We start from the raw sequence: 24,315 nt of genomic DNA, 5'->3' as shown, positions 1-24,315 counted from the left end.
CCTTTCGGTCATAACCCAAAGCTCATGACCATAGGTGAGGATGGGAACGTAGATCGACCGGTAAATTGAGAGCTTTGCCTTCCGGCTCAGCTCCTTCTTCACCACAACGGATCGATACAGCGTCCACATTACTGAAGACGCCGCACCGATCCGCCTGTCGATCTCACGATCCACTCTTCCCTCACTCGTGAACAAGACTCCGAGGTACTTGAACTCCTCCAATTCTGTACACTGCAGCTGGAATTTTTAATTTTCCTGAGGGAACTCTCCTGAAAGTACTATCTATCCATCTATCTATCTATCTATCTATCTATCTATCTATCTATCTAGCAAAGACACACTTTTTACCATTCAAGGTAAGGATGTGGTGTGCCAGAACCTGGAGTACCTCAGAGAGGCTGGCATGCACAGCAGGCGACCCACCGTGCACCACAATGTCGTCCAAGAACACCACCACACCTGGTTCACAATAATATTATTTTTCTCAAAATCAAGAGTAAACTTTTTTTTTTTTTTTTTTTTTATATTTTTCATATTTCTAACCCAATTTGGTGTCTTTTGACACTATCATGTGTCATTTACAGCTATAACAGACAGACAAAAAACAAAAAAAAGAACTTATTGCAATGTAATTTTACTCACAGTCATTGCTGATCGCCTGAGAGACATTTTTGCTGTCTGTTACAGTAAATATTGCAAGCATGGCTGAGAAAACAGTAGAAATAAATACATAGTTAATCGCCGCATTACTACGATAGTTGGTCTTTATATAGTCTACTGACAAGAAAAAAATTTTACCAGTGATGGTGAAGATGGTCACTCTCAATGTTATTTCTATTCCGTTTAGCATTTTGCAGATGTGATCCATTATGAAATAGTGGCTTCTTTATGTATATGTATTCTCTCTATCTCCAGGTGTATGTGTGTGCTTGACAGTATCCTCGGTATTTTGAATGTGAGAACATTTGCATGATATTTTGGGACAAGGATGTGACTCCTGTGTTGCTGTGCATCAGAAAGTGGAACAGAAGAAAAGAGAAGAGACAAACCCCCCCCCCCCCCCCCCCCCCAAAAAAAATAGGTGAGAACTTGTAACTAACTAAAGTTCCTGTATTTTATCATGTAAAGGTTATTCTGTGTTATCTGATGAGTCCTTGTGGAATGCGGTCGTGGCTTCGACGAGACTGCATCACCACTTTTCATAAGTTGCAGTAGATGGCCGAATCAGCTTCGGCACTGAACTTAATCAGGGAGTAGGTCACGTCTGCAGGTTGAGGAGGGACATAGCTGTTGTCTCTGCGGCTGTTGTAGCTGATGGTGGAATAGTGAGGACAGTCTGGATTCATCTGTGAGGAGGCAGCGATGGAGTTGCTGGAATCCTGGCGTTGAGCTGCGACGGTTCTTAGTTGGTCTGTGGAAACAGCGGTATCAGTGACTTTCATTGTGGTCTTGGGCACTCCTGTGAGAAACATAACATCATTTCGGTAACACTTTAGCATGGGGAACATATAATCACCATTAATTAGTTGCTTAGTAACATATTTTCCCCTAGAGGGGGGGGGGGTTACCCACAAATGCGGTCCTCTCCAAGGTTTCTCATAGTCATTCACATCGACGTCCCACTGGGGTGAGTTTTTCCTTGCCCTTATGTGGGCTTTGTACCGAGGATGTCGTTGTGGCTTGTGCAGCCCTTTGAGACACTTGTGATTTAGGGCTATATAAATAAACATTGATTGATTGATGATTGATTGATATTGGCTCTTAATTAGTCATTATTAAAGAGGAACAGTATCACCAGACCTATGTAAGCGTCAATATATACCTTGATGTTGCAGAAAAAAGACCATATATTTTTTTAACCAATTTCCGAACTCTAAATGTGTGAATTTTGGCGAATTAAACGCCTTTCTATTATTCGCTCTCTCAAACACATTACAAACACCGAGTCAAATCAGCTCTGTTATTTTCCGTTTTTTCGACTGTTTTCCGTCATCATCATCGGCGGTCACTCGAACGAGTATGACGATCCTCCTGGTAGGGGTGTATCCCTTTATGAAGATGCCTGTGCGTGACTTCACCACACGATCCTTGACAGAACCGGGTCAGGGTCCAGTGGCATGGAGTCCAAGACGACTGGGGACCCTTTTCTGCTGCAGCCTTCTTCCGCCATCCCTGCCGTTGTGGTAGTTCTTAAATCTACCGTCTTCCTCCTGCTCCGCCGTTGAGGTCTTCACCGCATCCCTGGCTAGGGGGCAGTCAGGTACTAGGCCTTTGCCAAGGGCCACCTGGGGTAACAGTAGTAAAGGGGTTAACCTCTTAGTGCCCCAAGACCCCATAGTACCTTTGAGACATCATGCCTCGTCGGTGTGTTGTCGGAGGGTGTAACAATACGAACAGGGACGGATTCAAGTTGCACCAGTGGCCCAAAGATGCGAAAGTGGCAAGAAATCGGACGTTTGTTCCTCACACATTACCGACGAAAGCTATGCTACGACAGAGATGGCAAGTATGTGTGGATATCCTGCGACACTCAAAGCAGATGCATTTCCAACTGGACTGGACAGATCAGCTTTCAGGAAAAGAGAGCGGCTGAGGGTATGTCTACAGAATATATTAATTGATGAAAACTGGGCTGTCGGCACTCTCAAAGTGCATGTTGTTGCCAAATGTATTTCATATGCTATAAACCTAGTTCATAGTTGTTAGTTTCCTTTAATGCCAAACAAACACATACCAATCGTTGGTTGGAAGGCGATCGCCGAATTCGTCCTCGCTTTCTCCCGTGTCGCTGGCTGTCGTGTCGTTTTCGTCGGTTTCGCTTGCATACGGTTCAAACCGATATGGCTCAATAGCTTCAGTTTCTTCTTCAATTTCGTTTTCGCTACCTGCCTCCACACTACAACCATCCGTTTCAATACATGCGTAATCTGTTGAATCGCTTAAGCCGCTGAAATCAGAGTCTGAATCCGAGCTAATGTCGCTATAGCTTGCTGTTCTATCCGCCATGTTTGTTTGTGTTGGCATCACTATGTGACGTCACAGGAAAATGGACGGGTGTATATAACGATGGTTAAAATCAGGCACTTTGAAGCTTTTTTTAGGGATATTGCGTGATGGGTAGAATTTTGAAAAAAACTTCGAAAAATAAAATAAGCCACTGGGAACTGATTTTTAATGGTTTTAACCCTTCTGAAATTGTGATAATGTTCCCCTTTAAGTACTTAGTAATGCTTTATTCTGCATGGCTTTATTATACAACCAGTAAGCCATTACCTAAGAGTCTTACCTCAATAACCTCAGAATTATTGCTTATTAGTAATGTCGTCGTATTTGTTTTATCTGGAGCCAGAAGATGTTTAAAGAGGACACGACGTATAAACTTAAAATCAGAAGTATTTATTCCCTATTGGATACAATTCTAATACAATTTGTCTGAGCGCTATCTGTCCCTAGTAGCATTCAATACGGCGACTTACACAGGGCTTTCCGGAGGCCCCCTCCCCCTCGCGTTCTTACAATATCACAGAATCACAATGTATGAATATGCAATGAGATGTCTGCTTCCAGGTGTCTGCCTTCTTCTTCCTGGAATCCGATTCCATATCGGCGAAGACGCCACATCAACAGTAGCAAGAATGTGGACGATAAGAGTGAATGTGTTTGAACTTGGACCCAGTTCCAACTGGAACTTAGAGCAGTGTTTTTCAACCACTGCCGTGAGATACCGTCTGGTGTGCCGTGGGAGATTATCTAGTTGTACCTATTTGGGTTACAGATCATTTTTGCAAACCAGTAATTATAGTCTGCAAATGATGTGTTGTTGTTGAGTGTCGGTGCTGTCTAGAGCTCAGCAGAGTAACCGTGTAATACTCTTCCATATCAGTAGGTGGCAGCAGGTAGCTAATTGCTTTGTAGATGTCGGGAACAGCGGGAGGCAGCGTGCAGGTAAAAAGGTGTCTAATGCTTAAACCAAAAATAAATAAAAGGTGAGTGTTCCTAAGAAAATTGAAGCTTAGGGAAGGCTATGCAGAACAAAACTAAAACTGAACTGGCTACAAAGTAAACAAAAACAGAATGCTGGACGACAGCAAAGACTTACTGTGGAGCAAAGACGGCGTCCACATTGTACATCCGAACATGACATGACAATCAACAATGTCCCCACAAAGAAGGATAAAAACAACTGAAATATTCTTGATTGCTAAAGCAAAGTAGATGCGGGGAATATCGCTCAAAGGAAGACATGAAACTGCGACAGGAAAATACCAAAAAAAGAGAAAAAGCCACCAAAATAGGAGCGCAAGACAAGAAGTAAAACACTACACAAAGGAAAACAGCAATAAAACTCCAAATAAGTCAGGGTGTGATGTGACAGGGGGTGACAGTACACCTACTTTGAGACAAGAGCTATAGTGATGCATGCTTGGTTATGCTTTAAAGTCATACCCGACAATTGTGACAATGACTTTTTACTGTCAACTGAGTTTAGTTTTTTTTAATGATTTCTGCTGTGCCTTGGCTCAAAAAAGGTTGAAAAACATTGACTTAGAGGATATGATTAGTTGCACGGCCTATTCTAAGGATATATATACTAAACATTTCTTAATCACTTCATCCTTCATTATCTTAATTATTTCCCTATATGATATATCCCAACAGTAACCCTAACCCTAACCCTAACCCTAACCCTTATATGTTCCCCTAGTCTCCAAATAACTCTAAATTAAGTCTTTGTTACTTTAATAAAGAACTCAATCAATCAATCAATCAATCTTTATTTATATAGCCCTAAATCACAAGTGTCTCAAAGGGCTGCACAAGCCACAACGACATCCTCGGTACAAAGCCCACATACGGGCAAGGAAAAACTCACCCCAGTGGGACGTCGATGTGAATGACTATGAGAAACCTTGGAGAGGACCGCATATGTGGGTAACCCCCCCCCCTCTAGGGGAGACCGAAAGCAATGGATGTCGAGTGGGTCTGACATAATATTGTGAGAGTCCAGTCCATAGTGGATCCAACATAATAGTAAGAGTCCAGTCCATAGTGGGGCCAGCAGGACACCATCCCGAGCGGAGACGGGTCAGCAGCGCAGAGATGTTCCCAGCCGATGCACAGGCGAGCGGTCCACCCCGGGTCCCGACTCTGGACAGCCAGCACTTCATCCATGGCCACCGGACCTGTGCCCCCCCCCTCAAGGAAAAGGGGAGCAGAGGAGAAAAGAAAAGAAACGGCAGATCAACTGGTCTAACAGGGGGGCTATTTAAACTAATTAATGGTGAATATGTTCCCCATACTAAATTTTACCATATTCTTTTATATAAATGTGAGGCCTGAACAGTTTAATAATGTTTTTGTTTGTGTGAAGGTTGGAGGCCGCAGTTTGTTTGTTTTTTAGCATTTATTATCCCGCATGGTGATTTTATTAATCCATTTGTTTCCTAGTCTGGCCAAATAGCTCAATCTTTATCTTATCTGACCATAAAAAGTTTTTACCAGAACTTGGCTTTTTCAGGGAGGGCAGATTTTAGTTAATCCTCAAAGGTCTCTACGTCCTCTCAGTCCATTGCGATGTAAAACTGCCTTATCCCTGGACAGTGGCCTTGTTTGTTCAGTTTCCAGTTCATGGCAGGCTTAAGACTTGGTGGTTCCGTTCTCCCCTTGAACATCCTACTTTTTTCCTAGCCTATATCTGAGGATGATAGTTTCTGTTTTCTTCTAGACCAGGTGTGTCAAACGTACGGCCCGAGGGCTGGATCAGACCCCCGAACAGGTTTTATCCGGCCCGCGGGATGAGTTTGCTAAGTATGAAAATGAACCTGAAATTTTTTAATGGAACAGCTGTTCTAAATGTGTCAACTGGATGTGGCAATTGCAATTCTTTGTATTTTTTTAGATCAATCAATCAATCAATCAATGTTTATTTATATAGCCCTAAATCACAAGTGTCTCAAAGGGCTGCACAAGCCACAACGACATCCTCGGTATAGCCCACATAAGGGCAAGGAAAAACTCACCCCAGTGGGACGTCGATGTGAATGACTATGAGAAACCTTGTAGAGGACCGCATATGTGGGTAACCCCCCCCCCCTCTCGGGAGACCGAATGCAATGGATGTCGAGTGGGTCTAACATAATATTGTGAGAGTCCAGTCCATAGTGGATCCAGCATAACAGTAAGAGTCCAGTCCACAGTGGGGTCAGCAGGAAACCATCCCGAGCGGAGACGGGTCAGCAGCGCAGAGATGTTCCCAACCAATATACAGGCGAGCGGTCCACCCCGGGTCCCGACCCCGGACAGCCAGCACCCCATCCATGGCCACCGGATCTGTGTGTCTTCCCCTCCACAAGGGATAGGGGGGAGCAGAGGAGAAAAGAAAAGAAACGGCAGATCAACTGGTCTAAAAAAGGGGGGCTATTCAAAGGCTAGAGTATACAAATGAGTTTTGAGATGGGACTTAAATGTTTCTACTGAGGTAGCATCTCTAACTGTTACCGGGAGGGCATTCCATAGTGCTGGAGCCCGAATAGAAAACGCTCTACAGCCCGCAGACTTTTTTTGGGCTCTGGGAATCACTAATAAGCCGGAGTTCTTTGAACGCAGATTTCTTGCCGGGACATATGGTACAATACAATCGGTAAGATAGGCTGGAGCTAGACCGTGTAGTATTTTATACGTAAGTAGTAAAACCTTAAAGTCACATCTTAAGTGCACAGGAAGCCAGTGCAGGTGAGCCAGTATAGGCGTAATATGATCAAACTTTCTTGTTCTTGTCAAAAGTCTAGCAGCCGCATTTTGTACCAACTGTAATCTTTTAATGCTAGACATAGGGAGACCCGAAAATAATACGTTACAGTAATCGAGACGAGACGTAACGAACGCATGAATAATGATCTCAGCGTCGCTAGTGGACAAAATGGAACGAATTTTAGCGATATTACGGAGATGAAAGAAGGCCGTTTTAGTAACACTCTTAATGTGTGACTCAAAGGAGAGAGTTGGGTCGAAGATAATACCCAGATTCTTTACTGAGTCGCTTTGTGTAATTGTTTGGTTGTCAAATGTTAAGGTGGTATTATCAAATAAATGTCGGTGTTTAGCAGGACCGATAATCAGCATTTCCGTTTTCTTAGTGTTGAGTTGCAAGAAGTTAGCGGACATCCATTGTTTAATTTCATTAAGACACGCCTCCAGCTGACTACAATCCAGCGATACATGTATATATATATATATATATATATATATATATATATATATATATATATATATATATATATATATATATATATATATATATATATACGTATTTATATATATATATATATATATATATATATATATATATATTATAATTTTTTTTTTTTTTTAATTTTTTTTTTTGCTTAATGCTTTTTTAACCTGTAAAGCACTTTTGTTCAATTTAAAAGTTGTCGTAAACATGCTATATAAATAAAGTTGACTTGACTTGACTTGACAATGTATTTTTTCCATACCAGAAGATGTGCAAATGTGGCCTTTTTGGTGACTTTTTGGTGACTTGACCTGAGCTGAGTCCGTCCATTAGGCCACCCTTTCTTGTACCCCCCCCCCCCCCCCCACCCCCCACCCACACACACACACACACACACACACACACACACATACCTTCACTTTAGTTTTATTATTCGATTTGTCGCACTTTTATTATTATTATTTTTATTTAGCAAATTTTTACTTTTTATTCAACCCCTTTTACCGTTTTGCTTTTGCACTATCTTGTTCAGCTCATTCATTGTTTATGTTCTTTGTTTTTTTTTGTTTTTTGTATTTTTAATTTTTTTTTGTAATTTTTATTTATATATATATATATATATATATATATATATTTGCTTTATGCTTTTTTAACCTGTAAAGCACTTTGGTTCAATTTAAAAGTTGTCGTAAACATGCTATATAAATAAAGTTGACTTGACTTGACTTGACAATGTCTTTTTTCCATACCAGAAGATGGGCAAATGTGGCCTTTTTGGTGTCGGAAATATATGAGGATGACTACTGCCAAGACGAGTACAATCACTGCGAGGCTCGCTCCGATAAACAGCGGCTTCGCTGCAATGACAATAAAAAGAAGAAAAAAAATCATATCTGAGATATTTGTTTGCTGCACACAGTCTGTATGATTTCATATCCAGCTAATAGTGACTTACGTGATGATGACGTTTTTGGATGAACTTGTTGAGGTAATTTTGTTGGCTCTGTTTCTTGTACTATTGCTTAAAAACAAACAGGGGATTAAAGAGTGAACATGAGGTCAGGTAGTTTTTCTTTCATTATCAGCGATCATGGAAACAATGCAATGAGAAACAATAAGGGAACAAAGATCGTTAAATGTGTGTGCAACTCTTGTACTCTTATTCTGCCTTTGCAAATGTAAAACTTCTTGTAATTTATTTGATTGATGTCAGAGAGTTTTTTTGTGCTGCGTCATATTGAAGGTTGTTTTGAATCAATTAGCTGCATTTTAAATGACAATGACAATCCTTATGTGAGACAAGAACACATATGTCTTTCCCTTTTCTGCCTGTTCTGTTTCCAGGTGGGTCTGTTTTCTTATGTCGAGTGCATTGATTGATTGATTGATTGAGACTTTTATTCGTAGGTTGCACAGTGAAGTACGTATTCCGTACAATTGACCACTAAATGGTAACACCCCAATAAGTTTTTCAACTTGTTTAAGTCGGGGTCCACTTAAATTGATTCATGATACAGATATATACTATCATCATAATACAGTCATCACACAAGATAATCATCAGGGTGTATACATTGAATTATTTACATTATTTACAATTCGGGGTGTGTGTGTGGGGGGGGGGGTAGGTTTGGTTGTTATCATCAGTCATCAACAATTGAGAACAGAGAAATGGATACTGAAACAGTGTAGGTCTGACTTGGTAGGATATGTACAGCAAGTAGTGGACATAGAGAGAGAGAGAAGAGAGAGAGAGAGAGAGAGAGAGAGAGAGAGAGAGAGAGAGAGAGAGAGAGAGAGAGAGAGAGAGATCAGAAGGCATAAGAAAAGTATCTACATTTGATTGTTTACATTTGATTAGTGGAGGAGTTCAAGTACCTCGGAGTCTTGTTCACGAGTGAGGGAAGAGTGGATCGTCAGATCGACAGGCGGATCGGTGCGGCGTCTTCAGTAATGCGGACGCTGTATCGATCCGTTGTGGTGAAGAAGGAGCTGAGCCGGAAGGCAAAGCTCTCAATTTACCGGTCGATCTACGTTCCCATCCTCACCTATGGTCATGAGCTTTGGGTTATGACCGAAAGGACAAGATCACGGGTACAAGCGGCCGAAATGAGTTTCCTCCGCCGGGTGGCGGGGCTCTCCCTTAGAGATAGGGTGAGAAGCTCTGTCATTCGGGGGGAGCTCAAAGTAAAGCCGCTGCTCCTCCACATCGAGAGGAGCCAGATGAGGTGGTTCGGGCATCTGGTCAGGATGCCACCCGAGCGCCTCCCTAAGGAGGTGTTTAGGGCATGTCCGACCGGTAGGAGGCCACGAGGAAGACCCAGGACACGTTGGGAAGACTATGTCTCCCGGCTGGCCTGGGAACGCCTCGGGATCCCCCGGGAGGAGCTGGACGAAGTGGCTGGGGAGAGGGAAGTCTGGGCTTCCCTGCTTAGGCTGCTGCCCCCGCGACCCGACCTCGGATAAGCGGAAGAAGATGGATGGATGGATGGACATTTGATTATTAACAATCCGGGGAGGGTGTTAGTTTAGGGTTGAAGTTGCCTGGAGGTGTACTTTTATTGCGGTTTTGAAGGAGGATAGAGATGCCAGATGAAACAGAAATTGAGCTGTTTGGCTACAATACCCAGCAATATGTTTGGAGGAGAAAATGTGAGCAGTTGGGTGTTCCGACAGGACAATGACCCCAAACACATGTCAAAAGTGGTGAAGGAATGGCTAAATCAGGCTACAATTAAGGTTTTAGAATGGCCTTCCCACAGTCCTGACTTAAACGTGTGGACAATGCTGAAGAAACAAGTCCATGTCAGAAAACCAACCCATTTAGCTGAACTGCACCAATTTTTGTCAAGAGGAGTGGTCAAAAATTCAACAAGAAGCTTGTGGATGGCTACCAAAAGCGCCTTATTGCAGTGAAACTTGCCAAGGGACATGTAAGCAAATATTAACATTGCTGTATGTATACTTTTGACCCAGCAGATTTGCTCACATTTTCAGTAGACTCATAATAAATTCATAAAAGAACCAAACTTCATGAATGTTTTTTGTGAGCAACAAGTATGTGCTCCAATCACTCTATCACAAAAAAATAAGAGTTGTAGAAAGTATTAGAAACTCAAAACAGCCATGACATTATGTACTTTACAAGTGTATGTCAACTTTTAATCGCGACTGTATATATTGTAGTAACATTCATGATTACATGTAATATTTACCATATTTCGGTCATTTTAAGCATTGACATAACTTTTTTTTTTTGGTATTCATTGATTTCACAGAGCACACTGCAACGTTAGCTATTTCCTTCAACAATCATGGCAGACTTCCTGAGAGCCAACAAAGACTAATTTGGGACAAATGATGATCTAGACCAGGGGTCCTCAAGTACAAATCTTGAAGGTCCACAAATGTTTTTTTGAAACAGGCTGGGTCCGTTTATTATCGGTCAAGCTTATATAATAGCAGGAGGTAGGTAGTTTAACATTTTCTTAAAATTAACAAAAATAAAATAAATATCCAATAAAATACATGAAATATTTTCTTTGAAACAAAAATAAATAAGAACTTTGAAAAAATGTGTCCTCTGCATTCGACCCATCCCTTGATCACCCCCTGGGAGGTGAGGGGAGCAGTGGGCAGCAGCGGCGCTGCGCCCGGGAATCATTTTTGGTGATTCAACCCCCAATTCCAACCCTTGATGCTGAGTGCCAAGTAGGGAAGAATGCTGGTATGAGCTTTTAAACATAACCCGTTAACTGCTGCCAATCAAATGGTGAATAAGATACTCTTTAGGGTTCATGTGTTTGTAAATCTGACTGTGTTGAAGTCAGTGCCTCACCAGCCATCAACCTCACCGCACGTTACTGCTCTGTTGCTATTTGTTGTTGTGTCATAGATTTAACAAAAATCTTGCTTGATGTTTCATATGGCTTTTTCAGCCTCGTGATTTCTTTTTTTCTTAGCTCTGAATCATGAGGAAATGTCTCTTCAAATTCGCGGTGCTCTTTCAGATAGTGACGTTTCAGATTTTCACTTTTCACCAGAGCAACAGTACTGTTGCATAGTAGACACATTGGTCTGGTACTTGCAGTAGGTAGGATGAAAACATATTGCTCTGTCCATTCTTCCTTGAAACGTCGGTTTTCCCTGTCCACCTTTCTTTTACCAGCCTGAGCCAACTTGGAGCATGCCATTGTGATTTGATTCACATTCAGTGACTGACAAGTGAACAGTTAGCGAAGTAGCGATACGAGACAACTGTGTGCCTGCAGCGAAAGGTTCCATGCACTGTGCACATGACCCAGGTGGTAACAGCCTATCAGCGCGTCGTTGTGAAAGAGATGACAACCCATACCCCGGAATTAGCCAATCAGAGTGGCGTTCTCTCGCTCTCACTCCGTCTCTCTCTCTTTCTCTGAGAGAGAGAGAGAGAGAGAGAGAGAGAGAGAGAGAGAGAGAGAGAGAGAGAGAGAGAGAGACGGAGTGAGTGAGACACGAGAAGTGTAAACGAAACGTGGAGATATTTGACTAAAAACAACGAAGAACGTTGACTTGCGCTAGCGATAACTCACAGATAAATACAATTATTATATTTTTTTATAATAATTATAATTATAATAATAAAAAAAACATTTTTTTTTTTTTAATTTATTTATTTATTTATTTTTTACTATAATTCGTGCTGGGTCCGGACGGACACGTCGCTGGGTCCGGACATGGACCGCGGTCCGCCTGTTGAGGATCTAGGATCTAGACCCTTATACTTTTGAGCCTGAATTTATGGAGGATGAGTTACAAGTTTTAGAAGCTGGTTGCGACGCAGATCGGGATCTAGTGTAACACATAGCATCAATTAGCACAAATATTGATATGTGCTCAACAATAAACACAAACTACAAACAAAATAAAACAACCACTTACTGTACAATGTCCGCACTCACTGGGATGTCGAATGATGGGATATTTATATCTTTCAGCACAATACTTGTGTTCCCCGTTTAGATGGTGAATTCACCATAATCCTCACCCCTCAGGTAAAAACAAAAGCTGGGAGCAATCGAGCGAGCACCTTGTGTCGTCTTTGGATCTAAGTTGATATTCAAAATTGAACAACTTCTCAGCTTAAGGCCAAAACATTCTACTATACAAAAGTGAGGCATGATTTATAATCAAGCACAAACTTTTACTAACCCAGAGTCAATTCAGCAGCAGCTCAGTATGTCAATTGTACACAATTAGTAGTTAGTGTCGTGATCAAGGCACTGTGTTACTAAAAGTAGTTCCTCTGCGTTAGCTTTTACAATAACAATGCTGCTTAATACCTGGTTAATATGCAGGTCATGGCATGTAAATGAAGTATTGATGGCGGTTTTTGAATGTGTTTTCGAGGGCTTTATAGGTGGAATACATTAATCCATTGCACAGGTGGGTAGTGAGTATGCTGCACACAGACTGTATGATCTAATGTCCAGTGAGTAGTGACTTACATGATGATGAAGCTTTCGGATTAACTTGTTCAGGTAATTTTGTTGGCTCTTTCTCTGGTGTTATTGCTTAAAGACAAAAGGAAATTGAAGAGTAAACATGTAGTCAAGTGGCTTGCTTCTCATTATCAGCGTACATCAAAACAGTGCTATGAGAAGCAATAAGGGATCAAATATCTTTACGGGTGCATGCAACTTGTTTACTGTTGCTTTTACATTGTGACATCCAATACAAATATTCTGCCTTTGCAAAAATAATACTGCCTGCATTCATAGTTGCCAACCTTGAGACCTCTGATTTCGGGAGGTGGGGGGTGGGGGGCGTGGGCGGGGTGGGGCGGGGGGCAGGGGCGTGGTTGGGGCGTGGCTAAGAGGGGAGGAATGTATTTACAGCTAGAATTCACCAAGTCAAGTATTTCATATATATATATATATATATATATATATATATATATATATATATATATATATATATATATATATATATATATTTATAAGAAATACTTGACTTTCAGTGAAATCTAGCTATATATATATTTATTTTATTATATATATATATATATATATATATATATATATATATATATATATATATATATATATATATATATATATAAAAGAAATACTTGAATTTCAGTGTTCATTTATTTACACATATACACACACATAACACTCATCTACTCATTGTTGAGTTAAGGGTTGAATTGTCCATCCTTGTTCTATTCTCTGTCACTAATTTTCTAACCATGCTGAACACCCTTTCGAAAAATAATACTGCCTGCATTCATAGTTGCCAACCTTGAGACCTCTGATTTCGGGAGGTGGGGGGTGGGGGGCGTGGGGCGTGGGCGGGGTGGGGCGGGGGCAGGGGCGTGGTTGGGGCGTGGCTAAGAGGGGAGGAATGTATTTACAGCTAGAATTCACCAAGTCAAGTATTTCATATATATATATATATATATATATATATATATATATTTATAAGAAATACTTGACTTTCAGTGAAATCTAGCTATATATATATTTATTTTATTATATATATATATATATATATATATATATATATAAAAGAAATACTTGAATTTCAGTGTTCGTTTATTTACACATATACACACACATAACACTCATCTACTCATTGTTGAGTTAAGGGTTGAATTGTCCATCCTTGTTCTATTCTCTGTCACTATTTTTCTAACCATGCTGAACACCCTTTCGCAGGTACCCAGAAAGGTTTCGAGTACCACCAAAAAAACTGAATCTCTGAAGACAGTATAAAAATCTGTGTTAAAGGTGTACAAATACTGTTTGTATAATAAGCATGTTATTGTTTACAAATGAGGGTTAAGAGTTCAGTACTAAAAAAAAAAAAAAAAAAGAATGTGGCTTAAGTACAGTTTTTTTAATTGAGCTGCTGCATTTTTTGGTTGGGTTGTTTATTTATTTTGAGTAACTTCTACATTTCTAAAAGGGGAGGAATGTAATAGAGTGATCTATGTTTGTCTGTTGCCATCTCCTGGTGAATGTTGGCTATAGCGTACTGGGGTTACTTTTTGGTTGGCCAACGATTTACGTGGTGTTGCGCACCTGACGTCAAGTGTGTGAGTCTGTTCTGAAGTCTACAGTGAAGAGACGTACTTCATTACCTCGCCTGTTTATTGCCTCCAACTCAATATATTACAACAACATTGCTGTTTACGGCAGACAAACTGCTTTACGGTAGACGAAAACGTGACTGCTGTTGTTGTGTGTTGTTAGCGCGCTGGGAGGACGTTAATGAAACTGCCTAACAATAAACCCACATAAGAAACCAAGAACTCGCCCTCGATCATTCTACAGTTATAACGTGTTTGGGCAGGCACGCTGTTTATATTGTGGGAAAGCGGACGTGAATACAGGCTGTTGACACGTCACTCAGGTCCGCATGGAGCTGGAGGGGGCGTGGCTTCCAGCTCCGCCAGAATTTCGGGAGATTTTCGGGAGAAAATTTGTCCCAGGAGGTTTTCGGGAGAGGCGCTGAAATTCTCACGGAAAATCCGGGAGGGTTGGCAAGTATGCCTGCATTTGATTTGATTGATGTCAGCGAGTTTCTCATTTAACAACATTGTTATTGCGGTTGTAGTTTGCCATGGTGCAGAACTGCGCTGTGTCATATTGAAGGTTGTTTTGAATTATTAGATGTGTTAAATGTGAACTTTTTTATTCTTATTTTATTTTGTCTATCATTCACAATCCTTATTTGGGACAAAAACACACATTAAAAAAACGCTAGCTACCAATTTAAGTGATAGAGATTCAACCAATTACCCTTAAAAAGCTATCTAAAAAACATTGAAAAAACCTCCAACAACTTTTTATATACGTGGTGTAAGTATGTATGTAAGGTAGTGACAGTCATGATAACATGTGATATTTACCGTATTTTGGTCATTTTAAGCATTGCCAGAACTCGTTTAGGCGTTCGCTATTTCCTTCAACAACAACAACTACTGATCATGGCAGACTTCATGAGAACCAACGACGACTGCAGTTTTTCACTCTTTAGAATTATTGTCTCACATAACGGTTGTTGGTTGGTTGGGTGGTTGAAGTTTATCTCGAACATGTACGCAATTTGAACATGATACATCACATATTTTATTCATTTCTCCGAACATGTCCGAAAAGGAGTAGGAAGAAGCAAATCTCATTTAATCCCACCCCCTTCTCCACTTCATAACAAATACTAACACATTTGTTCATTTCCTGTTCTGAATTTGTAGCAGAGTTTACATCAATTAATTGTATTTACAACCGTTTGCTTACAGTAATAAATGCCGGTAGTTGTCACTTATAATTTACACAATGACATGAATATCTTTTTTTTGATAATTTCAAGATGATTATTATAATTATTTTTCATTGTGCTTTGTAAATACTTCTTGTTTGAACAACCAATCATACTAGTACGTTGCTTGAATTCTTTGCTTAATTCATCCCATAATTTAATCCCGAATACTGACATGCTAAAGGTTCTAAGTGTCATACGTGCATGCAAATATTTTAAGTTGAATTTTTCTCTAAGGTTATATTTCTCCTCTTTTTTGAGAAGAATTGTAGTACATTTTTGGGTAGCAGGTTGTATTTGGTTTTAGCATTTTGCAAATGCACCAAATCATTGAATTTCAATATTTTGATTTAATAAATAAAGGGTAAAGTCAACTTTATGTGTTATTTTAACTGATCTTTTTTCTAGCACCATTAGTGAATGAAGTGTATTTTTGTAATTATTTCCCCATATTTCTGCACAATAATTCAAATATGGTAACACCAGCGAGCAGCAGATATTATGTCGAGATTTTTGGACCAGTACACATTTTTCTTGATACTTTATGTTGCATATTTTTATATGAGATCTCTAGTTCATTTTATCATGTATTATTACACCCCAAAAATTGTTTTTTTTTTTTTCATTCTTTCAATGTGTTCTCCCTTTTGTATTTGTTTTTGACTTTCTCCTCTAGTGTTACTGAATATATTTTTTTTAGTTTTACTGAGATTCAAAGATCGTCTGTTTTTGTCCAACTATGTCTTTAATTTATTCATGTAATCTAAAATTATTTGTATTAGCTCCTGTGTGTTCTCTACTGAACAAAACACAGTCTGCAAATAATCCTAACTTTAAATATTTTGTAACTTCACAAATGTTGTTTATAAAAAGATTATATAATTTTGGTCCCGGTATTGATCCCTGGGGTACACCGCAAAATATATATTGTGCTGTTGACATATTTTCACCTGTTTTCACGTATTGCTTCATTTCTGTTGGTTAAGTACTGTATTTTTCGGAGTATAAGTCGCACCAGAGTATAAGTCGCACCTGCCGAAAATGCATAATAAAGAAGGAAAAAAACATATATAAGTCGCAAACTATGAAAAAAACTGTGACTTATAGTTCGAAAAATACGGTAGCTTCCTATCTAGTTCAAGACCAGCCCTCTGATTCCATATCATTCTAATTGATTGATTAAGATATTATTATTACTTGAGTCAAGTGTTTCTTATTAGACCTATATATATTGCAGCTGCACTGTTTACCATCTATTGCATTGTTAATTTCCTCTGTTATTTCGATTAATGCTATCGATGTTGAAATGTTGGCTCTGTATCTATATTGGTTGTCTGCGAGTGCTCCATTTTTATTCATGAATTTGTCCAATCTGTTGTTGAATATTTTTTCAAACATTTTAAAAAATTGTGGAAGCAAAGAAACAGGTCTATAATTTGTAAATTGGTGGTTGGCCCCAGTCATATGGTACCTCTTTTGCTATTTACATTATTTCTGGGAATTCGCCTGTTTGAAATGATAGGTTACCGATGTACATTAAGGGTTCTGAAATTCCTTCAATAACTTTTTTTAATTGTCTTCATATATTGTGGATGATGGGCATTTAAAAAAAAAAAAAGTGCAGTTACGCTTTGAGAGTGACGAACATATTAGTATGAGTGCAATATAGTTGGAGAGTGGGACAGAATATTAGTATCGCTATGTATTGTACAATAACCATACAGACATGGATACTAATTTATATACAAATATTATTATTTATGTCGATGATGAGACTTTTTGATGTGCTTGCATATTTAAGCTATTATTTAAAACTTGATTTTTCACGGTGTATTCATTTATTTATTTATTTATTTTTTGACCGCCCGTTCTTTGTTTTGTAAAGCACTGCTTCCAGGATTTTTCAGGCTTTAAAAAATAAAAAAATAAAAAAATGTTGCAGCCTAAAATGCTTGATGTTGCGGGAACTTATCAAAAAAATATGCGATGCTTGCAGCCTAATGTTTTTGACAGTGGTTGGGGGCGTGGATAGGGGCGTGGTTTAGAGGGGAGGAGTATATTTACAGCTAGAATTCACCAAGTCAAGTATTTCATATACATATATATATATATATATATATATATATATATATATATATATATATATATATATATATATATATATATATATATATATATATATAAGAAATACTTGACTTTCAGTGAATTCTAGCTGTGTATATATATATATATATATATATATATATGTATATTTATTTTATTATATATATATATATATATATATATATATATATATATATATATATATATATATATATATATATGTATATATATATATATATATATATATATATATATATATATATATATATATATATATGTATGTATGTATGTATATATATATATATATATATATATATATATAAATAAGAGAAAAACTTGAATTTCAGTGTTCATTTATTTACACATATACACACACATAACACTCATCTACTCATTGTTGAGTTAAGGGTTGAATTGTCCATCCTTGTTCTATTCTCTGTCACTATTTTTCTAACCATGCTGAACACCCTCTCTGATGATGCATTCTGCTTCGTCTCCTTGTTGTGTGCGCAGTTGTGCACTGCAATCTCTAAAAGCCGTAGATGTTATTGTCACATATGTATGTACAGTAGATGGCAGTATTGTCCTGTTTAAGAGTGTCACAACATTGCTGTTTACGGCAGACGAACTGCTTTACGGTAGACGAAAACGTGACTGCTGTTGTTGTGTGTTGTTAGCGCGCTGGGAGGACGTTAATGAAACTGCCTAACAATAAACCCACATAAGAAACCAAGAACTCACCCTCGATCATTCTACAGTTATAACGTGATTGGGCAGGCACACTGTTTATATTGTGGGAAAGCGGACGTGAAAACAGGCTGTCGACACGTCACTCAGATCCGCCTGAATTTCGGGAGATTTTCGGGAGAAAATTTGTCCCGGGAGGTTTTCGGGAGAGGCGCTGAATTTCGGGAGTCTCCCAGAAAATCCGGGAGGGTTGGCAAGTATGATTTAATATTAGTTCTTACTTTACCTATTTCAAAAATCAAAATCCCCCGTAAATTATAGTTTTCTCCTCTTAATTGAAATAAACTAAGAATACAAGCTGGAAGGCTGTTGTTCTTTACTGGAAACATAATTTCCATTGCTTTTAAAAACACAATATCTGAAAATTTTAACACATTAGAACTTATAAATAATGGATTGGTAGGTTAATTACACTTTTTTGAAGTTTAATTATTGGGTCTATGTTTGTTTTATAAACATTTCCCCAAACTTCAACACAATATGTGAAATATGGAAAAATAAAAGAACAATATAACATATGCAGACATTTCTTATTCAGCATGTGTCTTACTTTATAAATAATAGCAATGGATTTGGATAGGTTTCCCTTTATATATTCAAATTTGCAGTTTCCAACATAATTTATGATCAATTATTATTCCCAAGAATTTAGTTTCATATACTCTATCAATTTCCACTTGATTTAATTTTTAATTTTACTTCACAATTTGTCCTTGCACCACTAAACACCACCTATCAATGCTGTAAGTGTTCTTTGTGAATGTAACACACTATGTTGTGTGTTCCTAGTAGCTCCAAATATTGGAGTGACAAGTTACAAAGGATTATATAATTGTGCTTGTCGTTCATGTTTGATGTGTTTCTCCGAGTTGCATGCAGACATCGTGCTGCATTATAGCTGATTTTTCTTCCAACTATACCAATTAGCTCCCGATAGCTGTATTAAAGTTAAAGTTAAAGTTAAAGCACCAATGATTGTCACACACACACGAGGTGTGGCGAAATTATTCTCTGCATTTGACCCATCACCCTTGATCACCCCCTGGGAGGTGAGGGGAGCAGTGGGCAGCAGCGGTGGCCGCGCCCGGGAATCATTTTTGGTGATTTAACCCCCAATTCCAACCCTTGATGCTGAGTGCCAAGCAGGGAGGTAATGGGTCCCATTTTTTTTATAGTCTTTGGTATGACTCGGCCGGGGTTTGAACTCACAACCTACCGATCTCAGGGCGGACACTCTAACCACTAGGCCACTGAGTAGGTATCATCAGTAGTACTAACACAATATTGCAATGACATCATATTGTAATGTACTCCCTGCACCCTTTTTGCACACCCTTGCAAACTACAAGCACATACAAAACCCCTCTGATAAAGACACATAAAACTTACAGGGGAACATTATCACCAGATCTATGTAAGCGTCAATATATACCTTGATGTTGCAGAAAAAAGACCATATATTTTTTTAACTGATTTCCGAACCCTAAATGGGTGAATTTTGGCGAATTAAACGCCTTTCTAATATTCGCTCTCGGAGCGATGACGTCACAACGGGAAGCAATCCGCCATTTTCTCAAACACCGAGTCAAATCAGCTCTGTTATTTTCCGTTTTTTCGACTGTTTTCCGTACCTTGGAGACATCATGCCTCGTCGGTGTGTTGTCGGAGGGTGTAACAACACGAACAGGGACGGATTCGAGTTGCACCAGTGGCCCAAAGATGCGAAAGTGGCAAGAAATTGGACGTTTGTTCCGCACACTTTACCGACGAAAGCTATGCTACGACAGAGATGGCAAGAATGTGTGGATATCCTGCGACACTCAAAGCAGATGCATTTCCAACGATAAAGTCAAAGAAATCTGCCGCCAGACCCCCATTAAATCTGCCGGAGTGTGTGAGCAATTCAGGGACAAAGGACCTCGGTAGCACGGCAAGCAATTTGTTCCCGCAGACGAGCGAGCTAAACCCCCTGGATGTCTTGGCTCACACCGTCCCTTATGCCACTGAAGATGATCAAGAGAAGAATATCGACCCTAGCTTCCCTAGCCTGCTGACATCAACTCCAAAACTGGACGGATCAGCTTTCAGGAAAAGAGCGCGGATGAGGGTATGTCTACAGAATATATTAATTGATGAAAATTGGGCTGTCTGCACTCTCAAAGTGCATGTTGTTGCCAAATGTATTTCATATGCTGTAAACCTAGTTCATAGTTGTTAGTTTCCTTTAATGCCAAACAAACACATACCAATCGTTGGTTAGAAGGCGATCGCCGAATTCGTCCTCGCTTTCTCCCGTGTCGCTGGCTGTCGTGTCGTTTTCGTCGGTTTCGCTTGCATACGGTTCAAACCGATATGGCACAGTAGCTTCAGTATCTTCTTCAATTTCGTTTTCGCTACCTGCCTCCACACTACAACCATCCGTTTCAATACATGCGTAATCTGTTGAATCGCTTAAGCCGCTGAAATCCGAGTCTGAATCCGAGCTAATGTCGCTATAGCTTGCTGTTCTATGCGCCATGTTTGTTTGTGTTGTCTTCACTATGTGACGTCACAGGAAAATGGACGGGTGTTTATAACGATGGTTAAAATCAGGCACTTTGAAGCTTTTTTTAGTGATATTGCGTGATGGGTAAAATTTTGAAAAAAACTTCGAAAAATATAATAAGCCACTGGGAACTGATTTTTAATGGTTTTAACCCTTCTGAAATTGTGATAATGTTCCCCTTTAACTGGAGCTCATGGGATTGTACAAGTGTACCAAACAAAAGTGTAATCACTCACCTTCTTTAACAGTGATGATAACGGTTTGTAGTGGATCCCACCACACACTGACTTCGACGCCACACTTGTATGTACCTGAATCTTCCTTTTTCAGGTTAAAGATTGTAACATGAAATCTGCTTTTGTCATCCCTTATACTGTATTTGTTGGTGTCCCACTTGACTTTATCAACACTGCTGCTTATTAAGACATCTTCATTCCCACATGGGTCTTTGCAGAAATATTTAATATAGTTATCTTTGTTTTTGAAAGAGCATGTTATTGTGATGTTCTGCCCAGACACTCCTGTGACTGACATATTTTCAGCCTCCAACCCTGCAAAAAAAGAAAGAAAAAAAAACCCGAAACCTTTATTAAGTAATCCATATTACACTTTTTTTTTTAAATGGGCGACAGACAAACACAAAAATTAAAAAAAATGATGATTAAAGCGATTAACATTGAGTGAGTTAAGCAAAGTACATTTCTCGGTGTAATAATTGATGAAAATTTCAATTGGAAAGCACATATTAAATATATTCATTTGAAATGATGCTGGCAAAAACACGACAAGAGCTAGATGGAAAATCCCTCCAGCAACTCTACTATTCACTCACGTATCCTTCCTTAAAATACTGTGCAGAAGTTTGGGGAAATAATTATAAAAGCAACATATATCCCTTAACAATCTTACCCAAACGGGCACTTAGATAATCCATAATGTGGGGTTCAAGGAGCACACAAATTGTTATGATCCGCTGCCCGGATCATATTTTTGTTTTTGTTTTCAAGTCACTTGTGTTTTTCAGCACCTCTTGAGTTTGTTTCTGTTGCCATGACGGCAGATTATAGTCACCTGCCTCTGGTTAGTGTCCCGGACGCGCACCTGTTGCCCGGGCACTAATCAGAGGGCTATTTAGTTTACGCGCTGGCCTCATTCGGTCTGTTGGTTTTGTTTGCTCCTACGCAACAAGTTACGCTCCTAGTTTCGCTCATAGTTTACATTTTTGATATTAGCATCTTTGCTACCCTCTTGTTTTCCGTGCCGTGGTGCACCGCGCAGCATTTTGTTCTGCAATCAGAATAAATCATTTATTCTCACCTGCAAGCCGCTTCCTGACATCCCTCTGCATCTTGAAAAGACGACCTCCGGCATCATAATGCCTCGCTACCGTAACACAAATAGCTTATTCTTAAGGTCAAAACTGTTAAACATGTCCTGATTTAGTAGAATATTTGACGGGGCTTATCGTGTTTAAAGCAAGAAGTTATCCATTTTCTGCAAATATTCAAAGTTTATTCATAGAAAGGGATCTGGGTTATAACCTCGAAGGAACGGCAAAATATAAACACGCTTTAGCACTTAGCACAAGAAATGTTCAAACATTGAGCATTTTAAGAAATTTTACAAATCTAATATTTTGGTCCGGTGTAGTGAGGTCTAGGCTTATTTTGAATATGAGTATGAATGACTTATATGACTTACTTATGATGATATATTGACAATTGCAAGCATATATTTCTGGGTAAATTAAGTTATGTGGATCCAGATGAATGTGATAAAATGTGGTTCAGGGGAAACTGGATATTAGTTAAAGTAACTGTAAAAAAAAAAGAATAAAAAAAAAAAAAGGGGGGATTCAAAAAGTGTAGACTTCTTCCCCATTACCCTTTTGAGATATGTTTAATTTATTTTAATTACATTTTATTGTCTTAATTAAATTGTATTTTCTTTTTTGTGAAATAATAATATTGCCATTGGGCACAAGATTGTTCTCTGGAGGTATGTATGTATATGATGTACTACATGTATGACGTGGAGCTGACTATGACATACTCCAGTGTTTTTCAACCACTGTGTGCCGTGAGATACAGTCTGGTGTGCCGTGGGAGATTATCTAATTTCACCTATTTGGGTTATAAATATTTTTTGCAAACCAGTAATTATAGTCTGCAAATGTGTTGTTGTTGAGTGTCGGTGCTGTCTAGAGCTTGGCAGAGTAACCGTGTAATACTCTTCCATATCAGTAGGTGGCAGCAGGTAGCTAATTGCTTTGTAGATGTCGGAAACAGCGGGAGGCAGAATGCAGGTTAAAAAGGTGTCTAATGCTTAAACCAAAAATAAACAAAAAATGAGTGCCCCTAAGAAAAGGCATTGAAGCTTAGGGAAGGCTATGCAGGACGAAACTAAAACTGAACTGGCTACAAAGTAAACAAAAACAGAATGCTGGACGACAGCAAAGACTTACTGTGGAGCAAAGACGGCGTCCACAAAGTACATTCAAACATGACATGACCTTTAAAAATGTCCCCAAAAGGATAAAAACAACAGAAGTATTCTTGATTGCTAAAACAAAGTAGATGCGGGAAATATCGCTCAAAGGAAGACATGAAACTGCTACAGGAAAATACCAAAAAAAGAGAAAAAGCCACAAGAACCACAAGAACTGAAACACTACATACAGAACAACAGCAATTTACTCCAAATAAGTCAGGGTGTGATGTGACAGGTGGTGACAGTACACCTACTTTGAGACAAGAGCTATATTGATGCATGCTTGGTTATGGTTTGAATTCATATCCAACAATTGCGACAACGACTTTTTACTGTCAACTGAGTTTTGTTTTTTAATCATTTCTGCTGGTGGTGTGCCTCCGCATTTTTCAACGCAAAAAATGTGCCTTGGCTCAAAAAAGGTTGAAAAACACTGACATACTCAATAAACTACCACAACAGGATAAAAGTAGACAGATGATGAGCAGAGTTGATCTCAGTGACTTACCTCCTATAAGAAAAGCAAAGAAGAGAAAAAATATGTCCATTCTTTCCTTGGTTCTTTAGTAAATTTGATCTCTTGCTGTGCTTGTTTCTTCTATCTTTTTATGAAAATGTTGTTCCCCCTTATCTTCGCTTGGTTCCTCTTTGTTTGTCACCGCAATTCCTCCGTCCACGTCGCTCTTAAGCACCAAAGAAGGATGTGTGAACGTGAGTGTGAATGTTTCTATCTGTGTTGGCCCTGTGATGAGGTGGCAACTTGTCCAGGGTAGTGTTGTCCCGATACCAATATTTTGGTACCGGTACTAAAATTATTTCGATATTTTCGGTACTTTTCGATACCTTTCTAAATAAAGGGGACCACAAAAAATTGCATTATTGGCTTTATTTT

At 39.1% G+C, this 24,315-nt stretch overlaps 1 protein-coding gene across 1 annotated transcript; it reads right to left on the bottom strand.

The window, feature by feature from the left end:
* Positions 1-1,077: 1,077 nt before the first annotated feature.
* On the bottom strand, positions 1,078-24,081 carry LOC133624308 (uncharacterized). The gene is made up of 6 exons (XM_072916316.1): positions 23,932-24,081; positions 21,170-21,484; positions 12,721-12,786; positions 8,190-8,255; positions 7,984-8,091; positions 1,078-1,411 (listed from the first exon to the last, which is right to left on the bottom strand). Exons 1-6 carry the CDS (start codon positions 23,969-23,971, stop codon positions 1,200-1,202), a joined length of 807 nt encoding a protein of 268 aa, XP_072772417.1. The 5' UTR covers positions 23,972-24,081; the 3' UTR covers positions 1,078-1,199.
* Positions 24,082-24,315: the final 234 nt, after the last annotated feature.

Source organism: Nerophis lumbriciformis, linkage group LG27, assembly GCF_033978685.3.
Source record: "Nerophis lumbriciformis linkage group LG27, RoL_Nlum_v2.1, whole genome shotgun sequence".
Taxonomy (NCBI): domain Eukaryota; kingdom Metazoa; phylum Chordata; class Actinopteri; order Syngnathiformes; family Syngnathidae; genus Nerophis; species Nerophis lumbriciformis.
The sequence above is the reverse complement of the archived record's forward strand: the minus strand, read 5'-3'. Positions and strand labels throughout refer to the sequence as shown.

Excerpts from the sequence above, each read along its gene's own strand:
- LOC133624308 (XM_072916316.1), bottom strand. The coding sequence starts at position 23,971 with ATGGACATATTTTTTCTCTTCTTTGCTTTTCTTATAGGAG. Across the intron at positions 21,485-23,931 it reads CTTTGCTTTTCTTATAGGAG|GGTTGGAGGCTGAAAATATG; the intron begins GTAAGTCACTGA and ends CTTTTTTTGCAG. Across the intron at positions 8,092-8,189 it reads TCCAAAAACGTCATCATCAC|CGAAGCCGCTGTTTATCGGA; the intron begins GTAAGTCACTAT and ends TTGTCATTGCAG.